Consider the following 17,575-nt stretch of genomic DNA (forward strand, 5'->3'; position numbering starts at 1 on the left):
CCTCAGTACGAGGCTCTGGGGAATAACTACAGAGTTTGTGGGGTTTATTTCCCAGAGCCTCGTGCTGAGGTCTATTGTTTTAGGCTGACTTTTAATATATCGAAATTGTTCTATTGTCTTTTTCTCTCATATAATTTATTATTCCATTCACAAAGCGATTGTGTTTTTAAATATTTACTCGACAACTGACAGCTGGGCAGAGTGGATGTACACGTCATGTTAGCAAATTGTTCTCTGTACTCTGAAAAGAGAGGATTACAAATTCGTCTCTGGCTCTAATTCTTGAGGGTGTTTGCTACGACTAGACGATAGGGTAAGCCCCTTTATACAATCTCTATTCAGAAGCAGTATTGTATGTTTAGTAGCAAAAAAACTGACTTACCTGTCATAAATTTTTATTAATTTTAAGACAAAGTATGATATGCCGGTAGAGTTTTATAATTGTACCACGAGAGCTCAACGCAAACTCTATGTCCTAGCGCGACGTGATATACACGAAACATTGAAATTTTCTGTGAATTTTGATGCAGTTTTTTTTATATAACAATAAAGAGGCAAAGTTATTTTATGCGTGTACTGTTGAAACCTATAAAATTCAAGTGAGTGATGAAAATGTAAACGTTAACAATCCCTATCGACTCTGCTGGTTATAAAATCAATCATAATCTTTTCCAACTGTACGCTCTAAAGAACCTACTTTGTTTTCTGTTTTTTCTCCTCGCATGGACTGCTCTTTGTACATGTATGGAAGCAATAAAGACAAATTTAAATCGCAATCATAAATTGTCGCCGAAAGCTGAATTGAGCTGCATGTGCGCCCTTCGTTATGACGCAACACGGTCTAGCTAAAGATTATAGGGTAATTATCGGGTATAAATATCATATAGATCCTCCAGTCTGAACTTTCGGACTCAGTCGACCTTTTATTTCGTAATTTATATCGCTGCATGCAGCTCAAAGGTTTCAATAGGAACTTTCAAAAGTTACTTTCCTCCTATAACGTTTAGTAAAGATGACGTGTCGGAAAGACCTACTTGAGGTCAATTTTAAGATCTTTTAACAGGCACGTCAAGTCGTCAATCAGGTTAAACTTGCTGCGTTTATTCATTAAGCATTTATATTTCAACGCTTTTGCTGAATATCCATTGCATCCGAAATCTTCATAATCATTTCAAGTCTAAGAATTCGCGTCAATTGATGTTTTGAAAAATTGTACAGAAACTTAAAATGTGTGCATTACTGATCCGTGTCCAATATATTCTTGGCATAAGGCCATGCAAGAGATTTTGCGGTTCATTTCGCTTAACCCGATTTCCACATTTTCCTGTTTTTGAAGCTATGTCTTGTCTATGAAGGTAATCTCGGCCGCCTGACTTCTTGCACGTACTGGAGCATAGCCCGTCGGGGAGAGGGGGGCCGGGGTACTCAACAAAGTCCTATACAAGGAGCTAGGCTCCGCCCCGAGGTCCGTTTGCAACCTCATACCATTTTGTACACCATTTGGACAGAAAAGGTATCCTTCTCGTACTTTCACAACTGACCCGTAATTTGAATAAATCAGTCTTCTTGTCATTTTCATGTAGTACCTAATAAATTAAATGCTACAGTCGTAAGGTTCGTCTGTTCACAATATTTTATAAAGGCTTTTAAAATAACTCAATAACAGATTTCCCAACCCTTTCAAATACCTCAACTTGTGAAATCCTTTCCCTTTTATATACCTGAAAGCTAAACTGGAGATACCCCTTTCAGGTAGGGTCTCCCCGGGAGTACACTGACCCCCCCCCCCGGGCGGGGGGGCTGGCTGATTTATTTCAGTCTATAGTTTAGGCTATATAATTCAGTCGATCAGAATTGTATCGATCAGGGACGATATAGGCCACAAACTCTATACAACGGATAAAGGAATTAAGAACTACCTTTCTAGCTGTTTGGAAATTTATGTTTTAAGGTCGATTGATCTCAAGCAATCTCCCTGTCGCAATTTTTCCGTATAAATCCAGCAACCTCTGGTGGGGACCGGAAAGGAGGGGTGGAGTGCGTTTGGATTGAAGGCGTTGAACAGTTTATTTCCAAATAGTAGACCATGAAGTGTTTTACAACTCTACCTTGAATCTTTTCTATGTCGTGAAATGCACACAAAAAAATCACGATCAATGGCAAACAACTAGTTTGATATCCAGTGACTCAACAATACATTTTCTTATTTTAGCACCACGCGAAATTCACCCGGAATTCAAGACTTTTTTCTTGCACCGATTCAGTTTCTATATTCCTAAAACGACAGGTGCTGGTGCGGATCTAGGGGTTGGGGCCCGGGGGTCTTGGTCTAACCCCCCTGAATTTAAAAAAATGAGACATTACAACACATTGACTTGGCCTCAGAATACCGGAAATCCCATTTCTGAGGACCTCAATTTTAAAAAAATCCGGATGACTCGCCCTCGACCCCTCCCCCCTCCCCCCACCCTCTGCCAATGGAAGAGCGCCTATCTACTTAAAGCAACATGGCAGAGAGTCTAACCACAATGACTGACTTCTAATGAACGTCACGCTCTTGTTAGTACTGAATTACAATGGACTTCACCACTAGAAAAGAAAATTGAACTCAACAGTTGATTCAGCCATTAATAACCAATTGTAGGCAATCAATAACAAAAGTGACCGAAACGATTGGCAGATCAGTCAGGTTGCATTGCAAAGTAATTGGCATGCAATTTTCCTGCTTTTAACGAAATTTTCCTCTTCCAAACTTTTCCGCTTCAGTTGCTGGATTTGTAAACTTTAAATTTTTTCTTCAAGTCTCCTTTTTTCGAGCCACATATCCTTTCCCAACATAAGTTTTCGATAGGATTTCAAGAAGAACTTGAAATCATTCCTTCTGCCAGCTGTAACCTTGACATAAAGTCATTAATGAACAAATCTCCAGTTGTTATTACTTGGCATGGAGCTAAACTAATAACTAGATCTGGCTATAAACAGGTAAAATAAACACGTTATTATGTTGATAACACGATCCAGCCCGGACAAGTCAGAAAGATCTTTCACGATTATTAAAGTTTGACCTGGGGGTGTGTTGAGGTTAGTTGAGTTTTCCTCTTGTACAGGGCAGTCGCTGCTTCTACCAATTCAGCTCGGCTGGCAGTAAAATAGCTCTGAGTAGCTTATTGCCCGCCACACCCTGGTTTTCTCTCGTCCATAAATGCAAAAAGAGATGAGTTCGTTGCAAGAGAAACGTAAGTTGTCACGCAAAGTGTAATGCGTGAGTGTAAGAGAGAGTAGAGGCAAGTTCTTCCATACTCGATCAATACTGGTCGACATTGCTGAAGAGATCTGTTTGTCACTAAGCCAGCTTGACTAACCTCTTTCTTGGGCTCTGCGGCCTTTTGCAACAACCAAGATATTGTGGAAAGAAATGGTATGTATATGCAAGAACATTTTTTTCACAAACACGTTTTTACAAACCATTATGTCGCAGGTTAAATTTTTTAATTGTTGCAAATTACTATACCGACGAAAAGCTTGCAAAGGTCAGTTTCATAACGGCGAATATTCAGTGCAGCTGTGCAAGTAGATTAGTTTTCATTCATTGTTAGTTTAATCAACTTTATGATAAAATACAACTAAATGCTGCCGGCATGTATAAAATACGTTTAGCTTCGAAATTAAATTCTACCCAGGTTCTAACACGAAATGCGCGCGTGACACTTTCGCGTATCTTGCGATATTTCAAGATCTCCCGTTCTCAAGAGTGGCCAAATTCCAATATCGAATTTCCTTTATCAAGAAAATTGAAAAACAAACATCATTGAATGACAGTACCTCTAATCCAGCTAGAAAAACATTACAAAATTAAATGAGAACAAGGGGGGATACTCCACGAAAACCTCGGTAGGGGTGTGCCACGCGCTTCTTAAACCCCCTTGCCCTATTTGAAGGTACCCTGAATCGAAGATAGTAACCCTGATCTTTGACAGACGAAAGTCTCTTGCCGGAGCAGAAAAAAAGGGAATCTAGATATCTGTCTGGCAGCGTATATTTTAGATCAAACTGGTCGAAATCTACATCTCATTTCAGATATTGGAGGTACTTACTGTCAAATAGGCTATTGGGGATGTGCCGACGGGAAATTATGAGATACAGCATTTTCAAGACTGAATTATGAGAACTCTTTCATTGGAAATTAACAAATCTTTACCATGAAAAAAAAAAAAAAAACCATTACTTAACAATTAGATTATCGGCTTGAAATCTCTATCACGCATAGAAATCGAGAGCGAATAATACTAATTATATTTGTATAAATATACTAGTCGTTCAAAGATTTATCTGAATCCTTTTCACAGACACTAAGAAAACGCAAAGAAGCAGCCGCCGTTTTGTTAAACACCGCACACTACTAGGCTACTCACAATCTCTGACGGAATAGATAGTGATTAGCGTAGCCAATCAAAGAACGGCATTCCTGATAGAATGCTAATGATAAATGTACGATGTACGTGGCCCTATGTAGCACACAACTTATAATTCTCGTTTGCATTACACGCGTACGTCAAATGCGTTTGCTTAACCTCATAAGCTCGGATACACAATGTGGATCAGGACGAAGTCCGCCAAAACATCCATGATACTATATTCATACAACACGGTGTATTTCCCTCTGTCGTCATCGTTCTGATTGCAGTTAATATCACTTATTGACCCGAGCTTTAGTTGGAGAGTGAATGACATAGAAGCTTTCTCGACCTTTCTCGTGTGTGAGACCACAAAACAAGAAATTAAATAGAATTGACCCATTCAAAAGCTTGAGTAGATAAGATCTGCATGGCATTTTATCTCTGATGAGCTCCGTAAGCACATTACTAATTAGTATGTTTCCGGCAGGAGCAGTGATGTTTTCTTACGGTTGGTTAGGAACTTCTGGTATTCTGTGTTATTTTAAAATGTTTTATGCGTAAATTACAGTGTGTAATTTCACCAGTTATTTTAAACTAACCCCGTTAATGCTATTAGACCCAAGTCATTTCCTCTGAATTGCACTTTATTACTTGATTGAAGAAACATAACACTTTTGTATTTAGATTTGTTTTGGTTGGCAATGTTTTTGCTTGGCAATGTTTTAAGTTGGATCTATTCCAAGCCCGTAAACTGAGATTAACCCTACGTTTTTAAGCTTGCTCTCACTCACAAAGCGCGGAGCCTAGACTCCACACTGCTATTCCCTACAACGACAATTTTTTTGATCCCGGCGGAAAGTCCATACGTTCACTCTCATTTTAACTTCTCTAAACTGGCACCTCTCCACAACGGTATTGGCCACTAATAACCTCAAATGCCAAAATAACTTCTCGAAAACGGCCAGTTAATCAACGAACTGACGAACAGTGTATACAAAACCCCATTTTGTTATTGTAAGAGGTTGCCAAACTTGATCCACGCCACGCGCCGTTGGTTTCTATTTCTGTCAAATTTTTGTTAATTGACGCAACTTGATCTATATATGCTTAAATAAGCATTTCTTGGAAAAAAATACTTGTTGTGTCATCGAAAACACAGCTGTCATATTATCACCTTCCACCTCTCAATTACGATCACCTCTCTGCAATAGCAACTTTAACCGCTGTCCCTGAGGTGGCCGTTGTCGAGAGGTTCGACTGTATTTGAGCAGGAAAAAGCTGCATTTTCTTCAGAGCTTAGTGGCCTGAGATATGAGCGTTTAGCCATGCGACGAGATGCGTTACAATCTGTGGTAAAGAGGGGCTTGCATGTCTAACGGACGGGATTTCTCCCGACAAAGCATTTCTTTCAATAAATACCGTACTAATCTAACAGATTGCTAGTAGATCCGTCTACGGACCATCTGTGCTCTTATTACACTACATAATTTATACCCCTGGGTGATGAGAGGTACATGTTGTTACAGGAACTTCTTGTCATCAAGAAACGTAGCCTGTTCCAGTCTCTTTGTCAGTGGATGGAGACGATCGAAAATGCTCGCGGCCAGGTGACGAGTGGGGTCTGGGAGAGAAAAGGAGTGGCCGGACCCAGATCCCGCTCGTCGCCCGCCCGCTTTTACTGAACATGAACTTGGAACAGGCAACAAGAGATGAAGTTTACATATGGGCCTTGGCAAGCCATTGTCACTTGTAAGTCAACGATAAAAGTATGTCAGTTAGTACCAGGAGCCATAATCGGGAACGGAGACCGTAAGCGCGCGCCATTTCTAGTATTGGGGCTGTCCCTATGATATGGGACAATTTTTCTATTTTTAGAACAAATTGCGCCATCCCCTGCGGCACACGCGCGTACATGCTGCGAGGATTTTTGCGGATGTAGCGCGGGGAAATGGCGTCCGAAATTCGCGAAATGTTTGATGCTTTTGGCCCACAACTCAATACCTTCATGTCTGTTGGAATTTTGCTTCAGTGTTTTCGTCGTAAGCTGCTCCAGTTTGAGTGAAGCAAGACAGTGTCAAATTTAGTTATGTGCCGCATTATATCACTGACCAAGTTGTGTTCCGCAGCTTGTTTTACAAGGGCTCCACATTACTCCACTCTAAGTTTCGGGACTTCAAAGTTTCCCTCCTCTTACCACACGCTTGCGAGGATTTCACCAGAGCCTATCTCGACCGAACAGTAAAAAAAACAATAATTGCAAGTTTGAGATTCGCCTGAATTGTAAGCAACGCTTGATGTTTTATCAAGGCCCGATAAGCGACAAAAACGTGTATGTAGATGCTGCTCAGTTTTGTTTGTGTAAAAATCCGATAAATTGACTTTTGTCGATGAATAAGAGCGCCCACCGATGCGTGTTTTGGACAGTCAGTAAAACTGACATGACAAAATGGACTTCCCCACTTTCGAGTGAAAACGTACATCGAACTCATGTATCTCTAGTTTTTAAATGTGTTTAAGGTTGATAAATGTTTGAGAACATATTAAAAGCTTAGCTGAAAATATGTGAATACAGCAGAAATAATCAGCTTTATTAAATCCATTTTGAAATCACTGGCTATCCTTGCAATCTGATTGGCTCTCAATGGTGCGATTTATTCACGAATCGCACTATTTTTTGCTCTAAATCGCATCTTTTTCTCAGCCATTGAGAATGGGACAGTAAAACAAAACAACAAATCAGATTTCAACATTAGTTTAAAGTAAACAATAAAATTTCAGGAAAATGAAAAGCAAAAAGTCATTGTGTGGAGAATTTAGCAACTAGTATTGCCAAAACTCTTGACGAATGTAATTAATTTCAGTTTCTAAATGACGATTATCAGCTCTCTCGTGGTATACCATGGAATATCACACGAGTCACAGTATACACCCTTAGGCCTTTAGGTGAGTGTGTATACCGAGAAAATACAAGTAACTGGTGGAATATTCCGCGGTGTACCACTCGAAAGCGTTGCAAAATATCTTAACTTATTTTTCCTCAATCTGCTGCTCGCCTCATCAGAGGAGTGTAGTCATTACATTTTCTGATTACATCTCGTTTTAAACTTTAACTTTCCGGGATGTTTTGTTTCAGGGTAAGACTCTCCAATTAAGGCCTTCACGTGACTTGCCAACAAGCGTCACCATGGCAACAAGTGTTCTACTCAGGTCTTATTACAAGTAAGTGAATGACGTCAAGTTAAACAAAAATTGACGTCCACTCTCTGAGCTATGATTGGCCAAATAACAGCGGTTACTGTTCTTTAGAAATGAACGAAAAAATATTGGAAACAGCAGCGTCTTTCGTTTCGATGTCAAAGTAAAATCTAATTAAATAATGATTAGCACCGAAGTCTAGGGCTTTCTCAACGAAAACGGAGTTACTAAACTGAAAATTCTAATGCTGATGTAATCACTTCAGTGGTTGCGGACAGAATGCGAAAAAAATTAAAGTCAAACGAACGTGACTGTATTTTTCAATTACACACACTCAAAAAAAAAAAAAAAAAAATATTCAGAATTAAATATCAGCCCCTAGGCCCGAGAACAGGGTTGGATTCAGGTTGGGGGTTGAGTGGATTGTGTGGCTAGCCACTCCCCTTTTGGGAAGTACAAAAGTAAGAAATAAAACGATTGTGCATATTATGACAGAAATAAAGGCAAACACTGTGTACAGACACCTCAATGTAATTACAGTTCAGCAGGAGTACTTTTTAGTAGCTAAATGAATAGCGATAAAAGCACGTTATTCTCAACCAACAGTTACACAAGTGAGTAAGAAAAACAAGACCATGCCTGCATGTACCATTGACCCTGCAACCCCACGCACAGGCTTCCCAAGCTCAAAATACGTGGTGTATACGACAGTTGTGTATATAAGGAATTGTATGGGAAAATCACCGATCGTAAAATAAATGGTGTAAATAACTATCTCATTTGCAATAAAGTTTTCCTACCTCAAATGTGTCGCGCACTTGTCCCCTGTGCCGATTTTAAAGCCATTCTGACGCCGTTTTTCACTAGTCTTTCGACCGCCGAAGCACGCGTGTGTGGAGTGAAATTTATTGGGCTTTATGGAACTGATGGTTTTATTGCGATTCGGGACTTTTCCTTTTGAGGAGAAAGCGATTTGTGGAGTGACGTCTGGCCAGCGATCGGTGGAGTGGTCTGCCTTTCCATTCTTTTAGAAGGAGATGCAACGGTTTCTAATAACTTCACTAAACGGCGTCAGAATGGCTTTAAAATCGGCACAAGAGACAAGTACGCGACACATTTGAGGTAGGAAAACTATATTTCAAATGAGATAGCATTTGCACAATTTTTTTTTTTACGATCGGTGATTCTCCCGTACAATTCTCTCTATACACAAGCTGTCGCATACAACACGTATTTTGAGCTTGGCAAGTCTGTGCCCCAAGGTACTAGGCACACCACCTCCCCCCCCCCTCCCCCCCCCCCCCCCCGCTCCGTCTACAACCCCGTCTTGAAAAATCCTTGATCCGCCCCTGGAGTAGCCTTTTCGATCTTCCACGTGTTCAACGCGCCTCGAAGAGGTTACCCCTGGAGACATTCATGTAAACACAAGGGTGGATTATCAACAGGAAGCAATTTTCATGGCGACCGACGGAGTGGAGAGATCATTTCCGGGGCCTATACAAATCATTCATCCGTTAGAGAGCTTAATATTAAAAACTGTCCGGGGTAAAACTGGGTGAGCCAATGTCGTGTGCGTGCATGATAGGATTAGCCTAGAATTAGAGTGGTAAGGCGGCTTTGCTTGTCTACACAGCATTGCCGAAATAATTTCATCAATGGTGCAGATAGGGCCGCAATCTTTTTCACTTCCTCAAACAGTTTGACAAACAGTGCTGGTTTTTTGTCAACTGACGCTAAAACTGCATTGCCTTGACAAAAGAAGGTATGAAGTTACTGAATTCTACCAGGTTTCCGAGTGATGTTTTATGAATAGGAAGCAATTACACTGGCAACCAACGCAACGCAAAAATATTTCCTGGTCCAGTACAAATTACCAACAAGTTCCGACCAGGTTTCAGTGTGTGGTGGCTGTTTGAATGTATTCAAAGCAAAATATCTGTGAAATCTTATGTTAGTTTTAGCGGAGTTTGTCCGTAAAAAAGAGCCTCACCCTCATTATTAACATTGTGTTTGTTTATTTTATTCCCGAGGTTTCCGGGTACAATTTTATAGTGTCAATAGTCCTCAATTGAAAGAGTCTTCAGTTTTTAATTTCTTTCAAAACGTTTTACGTGTATGATTGCATAACTTTTGGACAATTTTATTGACTAAACTATACACTCAGTTTTCTTAACTGGTGGAAAATGATGAGTTTTTTAGAGATAAGGTAGCATATAGCAGAAACTGAAGTTGATAATTAAAATTATGTAAAACTGTAACGGCTTAGTAAACATAAAAGTAATTTTAGAAACATTACATCATCGGCTTCAGAAGAAACCATACGTCGTGCTTTGGCCCGCGAAAACATAACGACTGTGAATCGTACCGTTTAGTTCGCAAATCGCTGGCTTAGCTAGCTCGGTTCCTGATGAGATCGTGGTAAAATCCCCTCAGTGGACAACGCGTATCGATGAATGTGTGATGTCAAAGTCAAAGCAAAATTGTGAGGCGTGACAGAAATAAGAGGCATACGACGTTTGGAGCCCTGGGTGACGACGAAAAGAATCCTTCCACTTCAGTGAAAGTAGGTATTTCATAATCTTCTCTGTCTCTTTTTTTTGATGTGGTCTGACAAATATGCAGCGCAGAGATCTCGCTTAGATCTATCTTTTAGGTTTAGTTTTAGCGCTCGTTTCGCTGTATCACAGTATGAATTAATCGAACCGCTCGCTGCGCGTATTTGAGTGACCGCCAGCCTGACAACTGTGGACTGAAAATATTTCCGCTTGTAGCAAGCACTCCAACATAATCGAGCTGTCCGGTACCGTTCAGGTTATATCGCTGTTTTTGGTGTCCACATGATTGTGTTTTGTGCATGTGTACGCCCTTCAGGTATCCGGTGTTTCATCATCGTGGCGACCTAGTGTTTGTTGAAAGCCAAAGTGTCAGGCAGTTAGTCATCGCACATGGAAACGTTTTTCACCGTACGTATGTTGTTAAAAGGGAGAAAAGCGATGCTTTTATTTCACGAGGGCTGGTAAATCTACGAGTATTCAGATAAGATCGGTGAAGTCAGATTAGCCCCGGTTTAAACGTCGCATTTTACGAGCACCGAATCAAATACTAATTTTAGTCGACTCGAATGAATAAGTTCGGCTGATTTGATTTAAACGTCGCATTTTGTTGCCCTTTAAAATTGTTGAGCGCGAGCGATAGCGACTTGTTAATTCCTATTCGAGCAAACATAATTATGAATTATATTCGGCACATGTAAAATGCGGCGTTTAAATCAACTGTCGAACTTCAGTCGTATATTCGACTGGATCAGTCGAATATTCGACTGAACTCGCATTTAATTGAAATGTGTCGCATTTAATTGATTTAAACGTCGCATTTTACATGCACTTAATTCAGCCATTCGATTCGGCGCATGTAAAATGCGACGTTTAAACCGGTACTAATACTTTTAATTAATACAAACAAGGTCGCGAAAATGTGGAAATTAAAGCGAAAACCTTTAGCAGGAATGTATAGTATATGACACAAGTATAGCACAAATTAAATGTCAGCTTTCAGAAGAAAGCGGCCGATCGATGTACCCGGTAACGGAGATCAGACCAAAACAGCATTACAGCCATTACCAAATCACTGATCGCATGAATGAAGTTAAAAGAATGGGCCCTTTGTTCTGGACAAAGATTTTAGAGGGGTTCTGTCATCGCGACATGGCGACACGGTTACCCCCTTGGAAGGCCTCTTTTAGCAGTTTTAGATAGGGAAGTGATCAGGGTGCGAACTTTCCTGGACTGTCTTTTTTTTCTTTTTTTTTTTTTTTTTTTTTCGCTACATTTCTGTGAAATTCTATTCGGCAGCCTGGACTGCTCGAGAAATCGTTGCCTGTAATACGTTATATCAAAGTCAAAACAATTGTGGTGTCCGTATCGGTCTTCTAAATATATTTGTTTTCGTTTTCTCAATCCATTCTACTAGTAAGCTACAAAATCACTGCGATCGTTTGGGGTATTTGAACAATGTAAAAAGTAGAAAGTATATTATAGAGTGATCACTGGAAATCGATTGAATGGTTTTAAAACCGTCTCAATGAACTCACAAAGCGGGCTTTTAATAAATGCTACTGTATTTTGCATATGTCAGCAACCGTTTCGGCAAACTAATGTATTACGTTTACCAGCTTGTTTTTACAAACTCGATTTGCCTTACCAAAACACATACAGACAGTTTCCGCTAGTACAGTATCGTTGAGTGTTGAGAAAAATGAAGCAAGTTATTTGTTGTACAAACCCAGGCATTCACCGCATTGTGCCGAGCAGTTGAAACCCATGTCCTGCTTTGTACATGTATATTCAAACTGCAGCATCCTCTTGAACAAAGAATTGGCTTTGTATTATGCCAGAATATAAACAATGAAACTTTATGTCTGATAAAAATCAACTGACTCTTGCTGAATAGCTAAGTGAAATAAGCATACACCAACAGCGACCGGAAAGCGTAAACGAAACGGGTAACCTGAAAATACTGAATCCACGTCCGTGGACCCCCACCGCGGACCAGGTCCACGGACTACCCTTGCCATTTACGGACCACCTTAGAAACAAAATGGTAAATAGAGATGTGACTTACTTGTTGTCTGGATAGACCAGGCGTGTCGGTGAAAAGCGACATACAGCGAGCGTTACATACATATACATACATACATACACTAACAGACTTGGACTTTCGACGTGTGTCAGAAATTTGAAAGTCGTTCCGCGTGAATATATAGGAATCGTTCGCGAAGCCGTCAGACGCACTGTAGAGATATAATAAATATCTTACTAACCTCTGTACTGTAAGTTACTTCCCCTTCTATTTATAATTATGACCCGCGCGCAAATCGAAGGAGATAAAACGAAGATCCGTAATTTACAATACAGATCTCGAACTCGGTTAGTAAGAGGTATGTATTACACAGGGGTTTCAATAAAAGCCGGTTACCGGCGGTCTACCGCCGCGCCTGTAGGACCTCTTACCGCCGTCTGTTTGGATTTCATTACTGAAAATAAAAATGGTGTAGCGTACATGTTGTTTGTAGTCGCCGATCAGTGTTATCACTGTTAATCTCAGGATACCTAAGACATCTGAATGATTAAATAATATGATTTAATTTTTCTTTATTTTATGATTATTGAATACCTGAATAATGAACCGTGGGAGAATCAATGAAAAGTTGAAAATGAGGTTTGGTTTTGTAAGAATATTAGTAGAAAGAATTTTGTTGTAAAGTTTATCTCATTTCATTTTTTTCTGAAGAGTTAAAAATCAGTTTGCTGCCATGTTGGTCCATTTGAATGAGTAGCAGAGAAGTTGTACTTGTTTTAAGAAAGGACTTCATAGAAATTACTGCCTTAGTGGATATCAAGTGTCACTGAGAGATATCTGCCTAGAAAAGTATTCAAAATGCACCTCTTTGCCAAAAAATTAATAGTTTGTCAACAAAAAAAATCCTGCTTTGTGGTCAATAAAAACACCCATCAACAGCACGCTTTTTGATGCCCAGAACGCTGGAAATCGCACTTCCGAGCGTCTAGATTCCAAATTTTTCAAGGGGGGCATGCCCACAGATCCCTTAGGGAAAAAGGGCCTTACGGCCCCTTTAGTGGTCACAGCCGCCTATTACACCTTCAGTGGGCGCTTATAACTAATGTTATTGAAACCCCTGACCACATAAACCCGGTCCGTAAGGGAAGTCCGTAGACCGGCTGTTACGTTTCAGCATGGAGTCTAATGCGAACCTCGATCCCAGTCTTTCTCTTCGTTGACAAGGGAGACAAAGGAGAGAGCCTGGGATCAAAGCTGGTTAAATGCGAACAGACCGTTCATCTGGCTATGCATTCTAAACTCCCCGACACGAGCCCTCTTGGAATCTAGAAAGTCTCATCTACCCGTGCTTGAGAGGGAGAATAATATTGCAGAATAGCCACGATAAAAACAGAAATGGAACTGACGCAAATCGAGGAAAAATTGTTGTTCGGAACAAAAATGTGATGGCCCAGCACTTAGAAAAAGTGTCTGGTTATTGGCGCGTTAAAAATGTGGTGATGTATTTTTTCGACTTCTCAGTTAAATGTCCGGCCGAATAAAGGAGTTGTCTGTCCACGGCTGTGTCCGTTAGCTCGACTGTATACAAGAAACATCAGGGAGCTTAAGAAACCACGACAGCGACGCCAAGAACAACGCCGATTAAAAAATGAATTTATATTTACCTACGAATCTCGCGGTACTCTTTAAGTCATTTACTTTGTTTGTCACTAGCAAAGCTATCACGAAACTGAATCTAGTGGACATGGATAAATTCGAAATATGAATTTAGCAAATTAGCCGTCGTGGTACATGTTCTCCAGACAACGCAGAATTCGGTCATTTCACGTTGTTGTTTTGCAGAGGACGGCAAAGAAATGTACCACGAATTATAACACACCTGCACAGCCATTGTATTGCTCATTAAACCTTTGGTTTAGCGACGTCGCCGTTGCCGTCGTGGTTTTCTTAAACTCGCTATTGTCTTTGCAACTGCATATTTATCAACAACATTGCTGAACAAAGTCAGAGCAAAATTGCAAGGCATGACAGAAATAAGAAGCTTACGACGACTAAGCTTTTGTCGATTGTGCTCGTAAAATTGGCATAATATGCTCTTAGCACTGCTCAAGATTTTACGGCGACTGGACGCTTGAAAGAGTTGGAGACATACCCTTGAATAACTCAAAACTCAACTGAACTCAGTACACTGAGCACTAATGTTGGAAGATAGGGCATATGAGTAGGGTGACGGGGGGGGGGGGGTTGGGCTTATGGGATACAGACAATTATCAAGCCCAATTATAAGTTGTTAAATTGGGGGGACCCTCGCTGGAAGAAGAGAGCAAAATTGAATCTGGGTGTGGTTGGGACAGTTATTAGCTAATTTTTCGGCAATTTCTCAGCTATATCAGTTAAAATTTCCGCCCATTTCTTAGCCGGCTGTTAGTAATTTTTTTAGATGTAAGATTTCTAATTTCAGTTAAGCTATCCAGATCGGCGTCTTGTAGCCCATGAAAGGGAAAGTTTGAAGCAAAATCAATCAAAGCAACTAAAGAAACAGGCGCCTCACTGCCGGTTTCGATGACCACGGATTTTTTGTCGAAAGAATGCATTTTAATTTTTCAACTCTTTGTTTCAACTTTACGTGATGACTTGGCTCACCAACAATGAACACAATGGAAGTCTTTGGATTTAGAAAGACAGAAATAATTGGCATTTTAGCACTATTTTTCGGTCTGCTTCCGTTCGATGTAGGGAAAGAATTTTTGTTTTCGCTGAAGTGCGAGGGAAAAAGAAAGCAAAAAAAAAAAAAAGCATGAGGAGAAGACCTTTTAACATGGCAAGTGTGAAACCGTAAATTTTGCAGAATATATCTATATATATTTATTTATTTTTATTTTTTATTTTTTTTTTTCACTGGTCGACTGAAGCCACTTCCTCGAAAATACGAAACTTGTATTAAAGCCGCCTTCGAGGAGGGCGGCTGTTACACAGGCTAAGTATAAACTGTTGGCGAAAATCTTATTTATAAACAACACTTGCCCAGCTTACGCAAGTCAGGACAATTGGAAACAATGGGTTAAAGAATATAAAATGTATTTTGAAGGTAATTTCCTGTCTCTTGTTTACACGTTAAAAGTTCTGGATTAAGGAAGTTAACTGTACTAATATTTCCACATTTGACTAAAGAATGGGAAGGTGTTGAATTTAATTTGCTTTCTTGAACTTTCTTTGTTGTATCGTCTCGCTGAGCGAAAGAATATCTTTGAAAGTATGTGCTTTGTTTCTTTCAGACTATTGTTAACTGTGAGAGCTATTTTTGAATTTCTGCTTTGCGACTTAAGCAAAGCGAACGCCACGCATGTTATTGGTGACTTGGCGCCATTTCTTTGGCGCGCAAAACAAATGTTTTGTGTGACGTCTTTGCTCGACCAATTGACAGCCGCGTCGTCAAAATTTTCAGTTTCAATGGAAGCAGGTTGTTCACCGTTCGCTTGAGCTCGCTGTTGTGTTTTTGCAGCTAAATTCAGGTCGAAATTGTCGATGGAATGGTTCCTAACGTTTCCACAGACCAGCAGGGGAAGATTTGTGTTTGCATTGGTAGGTGTTTTAAAATAATTTATAGGGCTTACGCAGTTTGTTTTTACAATTTGGCGATCACGGGACGATGACTCATCCAGTTGTCAAATATTTTTACGTTGACTATAATCAATAAGCTGCGAAAGAAGGTAGAAGAACCATTGTATTCGATTTTAAATAGTAGAGAATTTTCTTAAGCGAAAACCATTCACTCTTAAGTTTTTTCAAAGCGTAAGAATCGAAGTTTGCACGCTGTAAATATAAAAGTCGAGCTGCGCGAATTTGACTTCTCGTCGCGTGCAAAATTAATATTCATGTAAATATGGGCTTGTTATGCGAGGCTTGAATTCAGTTTTAAAGTTTCGGCTATCTGTTCTTTTTCTTCCTTGAGAATATAATCTTAATCTTCGTTGAAATTAAACCGATGCTATCGATTGAGTAATTTTCTAAGTGTACGCTGAAAAACAGTGCGACGAAAACTTTGAATGCAAACACAGTGCTGAAATTTCCGGTAGAACTCCGCAGTTCTTTCAGGTACCATTAATTTATACATGTATTGCGTCATTGCCCAGTTATAAACAGGCTGACAGGTGGTTAGAATTGAAAATGTAAATTTTGCCTGTTTTTCTAATTGTTAAGCTTATTGAGACACGCAGAGTTTTGAAGAAGGAATTTCGAATTATGTCTCGGTATAAACACCTATGTAAGATTTCGAAGGCGCTATGAACGAAAGCGAATATATATGCAGAATCAGAAAAAAAAGCTAACAAAAATATTACGACGCTTGTTTCATGAATAATTGTTTTATTATCATTATTATTCCTAGCAATTTGTTTGGCATTTTCGGGACTGTAAGTTTGAATTTTTCATGTTTAATGGTGAACCTGTTTGTTTCCAGCGCATACTGACCTTCTAAAAGTTATTGACTGCAATAATTTCTTGTTGCTATGTTTTTCTGTTATAGCCACTCAAGTTTATCTGATAGCATGGCCCGGGACGCTCGCGATTCGAACAGATCCTTTAAAACATACACGATACCTCGCAAAGAAAGGAGGCCTTCGGAAGGTAAACAATTAATTGTTTAGTTTGACGTTGGAAAAGCCTATTAATTATAAATCTTCAATGGGGTAGGTCCATTAAGTTGACAACGGTGTAAAATTTAGTTCTCCCCCGAACTGGCTCTTCCGTTCTGCAGCACAAATCCTTAATAACATGAAGGCTATGATTTTCGCGAGATGAAATAATACATTGTAAACTATTTTAACTTCCAAGCTCAATATTGCTAGTCTTGTATGCTTTTGTTATAATGAAATATATATATATATATTTTATTTTTATCAATTGTTTTTAAATCGTAGTGCATATTCGTAAAATTTCAAATAATTTGAATCTTTCCTGGTAATTAACGAAAATAAATGTTTCACTCTTGGCCGGTTTTAACAAAATGAATTTTCATGCCTGGACGGGTAAATCTTATCAAACCATGAATTTGTATTGTTTTGTTATTTTAAACTTCTTTTGTGGAAGATTCGTGTATATAACCTCTTCACCGTCAAACAAAAATTTTTTTTTTTTCGTTACTTACGAATTAAGAACGATTGTATTTAATACATTGTGTATCATGTCTGAAACTGAAATGATGTGGAAAATATTGTCCTTAATGTTTACTACTCAAGATTAAAACTGTATTTTAAAATTGTAGGAAAAATCTCGAACGTTTTTAACTCTGAATGACCTGGTCAAGAAAAAAATCAATAGTTTCTTGCCTTTAAGCGGATATTTATGTCAAATTTATCTTCCTTTAAAGGGGGAAAATTGTGATTTATATTAAAATTTGCTAGATG

The 17,575-nt window shown here is 39.4% G+C and overlaps 1 protein-coding gene across 4 annotated transcripts in view; it reads left to right on the top strand.

The window, feature by feature from the left end:
- The first annotated feature begins 3,071 nt into the window (after positions 1–3,071).
- LOC110062855 (uncharacterized) overlaps positions 3,072–17,575 on the top strand; it is a 31,637-nt gene continuing 17,133 nt past the window's right edge. The window contains exons 1-3 of one of the 4 annotated variants that reach the window (XM_089298920.1): positions 3,072–3,418; positions 7,531–7,616; positions 16,696–16,796. In XM_089298920.1, coding sequence (XP_089155046.1) covers positions 3,416–3,418; positions 7,531–7,616; positions 16,696–16,796 — 190 coding nt within the window. In that variant the 5' untranslated portion in view covers positions 3,072–3,415. The other 3 variants (XM_020769801.2, XM_020769802.2, XM_020769803.2) reach the window with 3 other exon arrangements.

This window comes from Orbicella faveolata, unplaced genomic scaffold (genome assembly GCF_042242905.1).
Source record: "Orbicella faveolata isolate gen_17 unplaced genomic scaffold, um_ofav_v1 contig_34, whole genome shotgun sequence".
Taxonomy (NCBI): Eukaryota; Metazoa; Cnidaria; class Anthozoa; order Scleractinia; family Merulinidae; genus Orbicella; species Orbicella faveolata.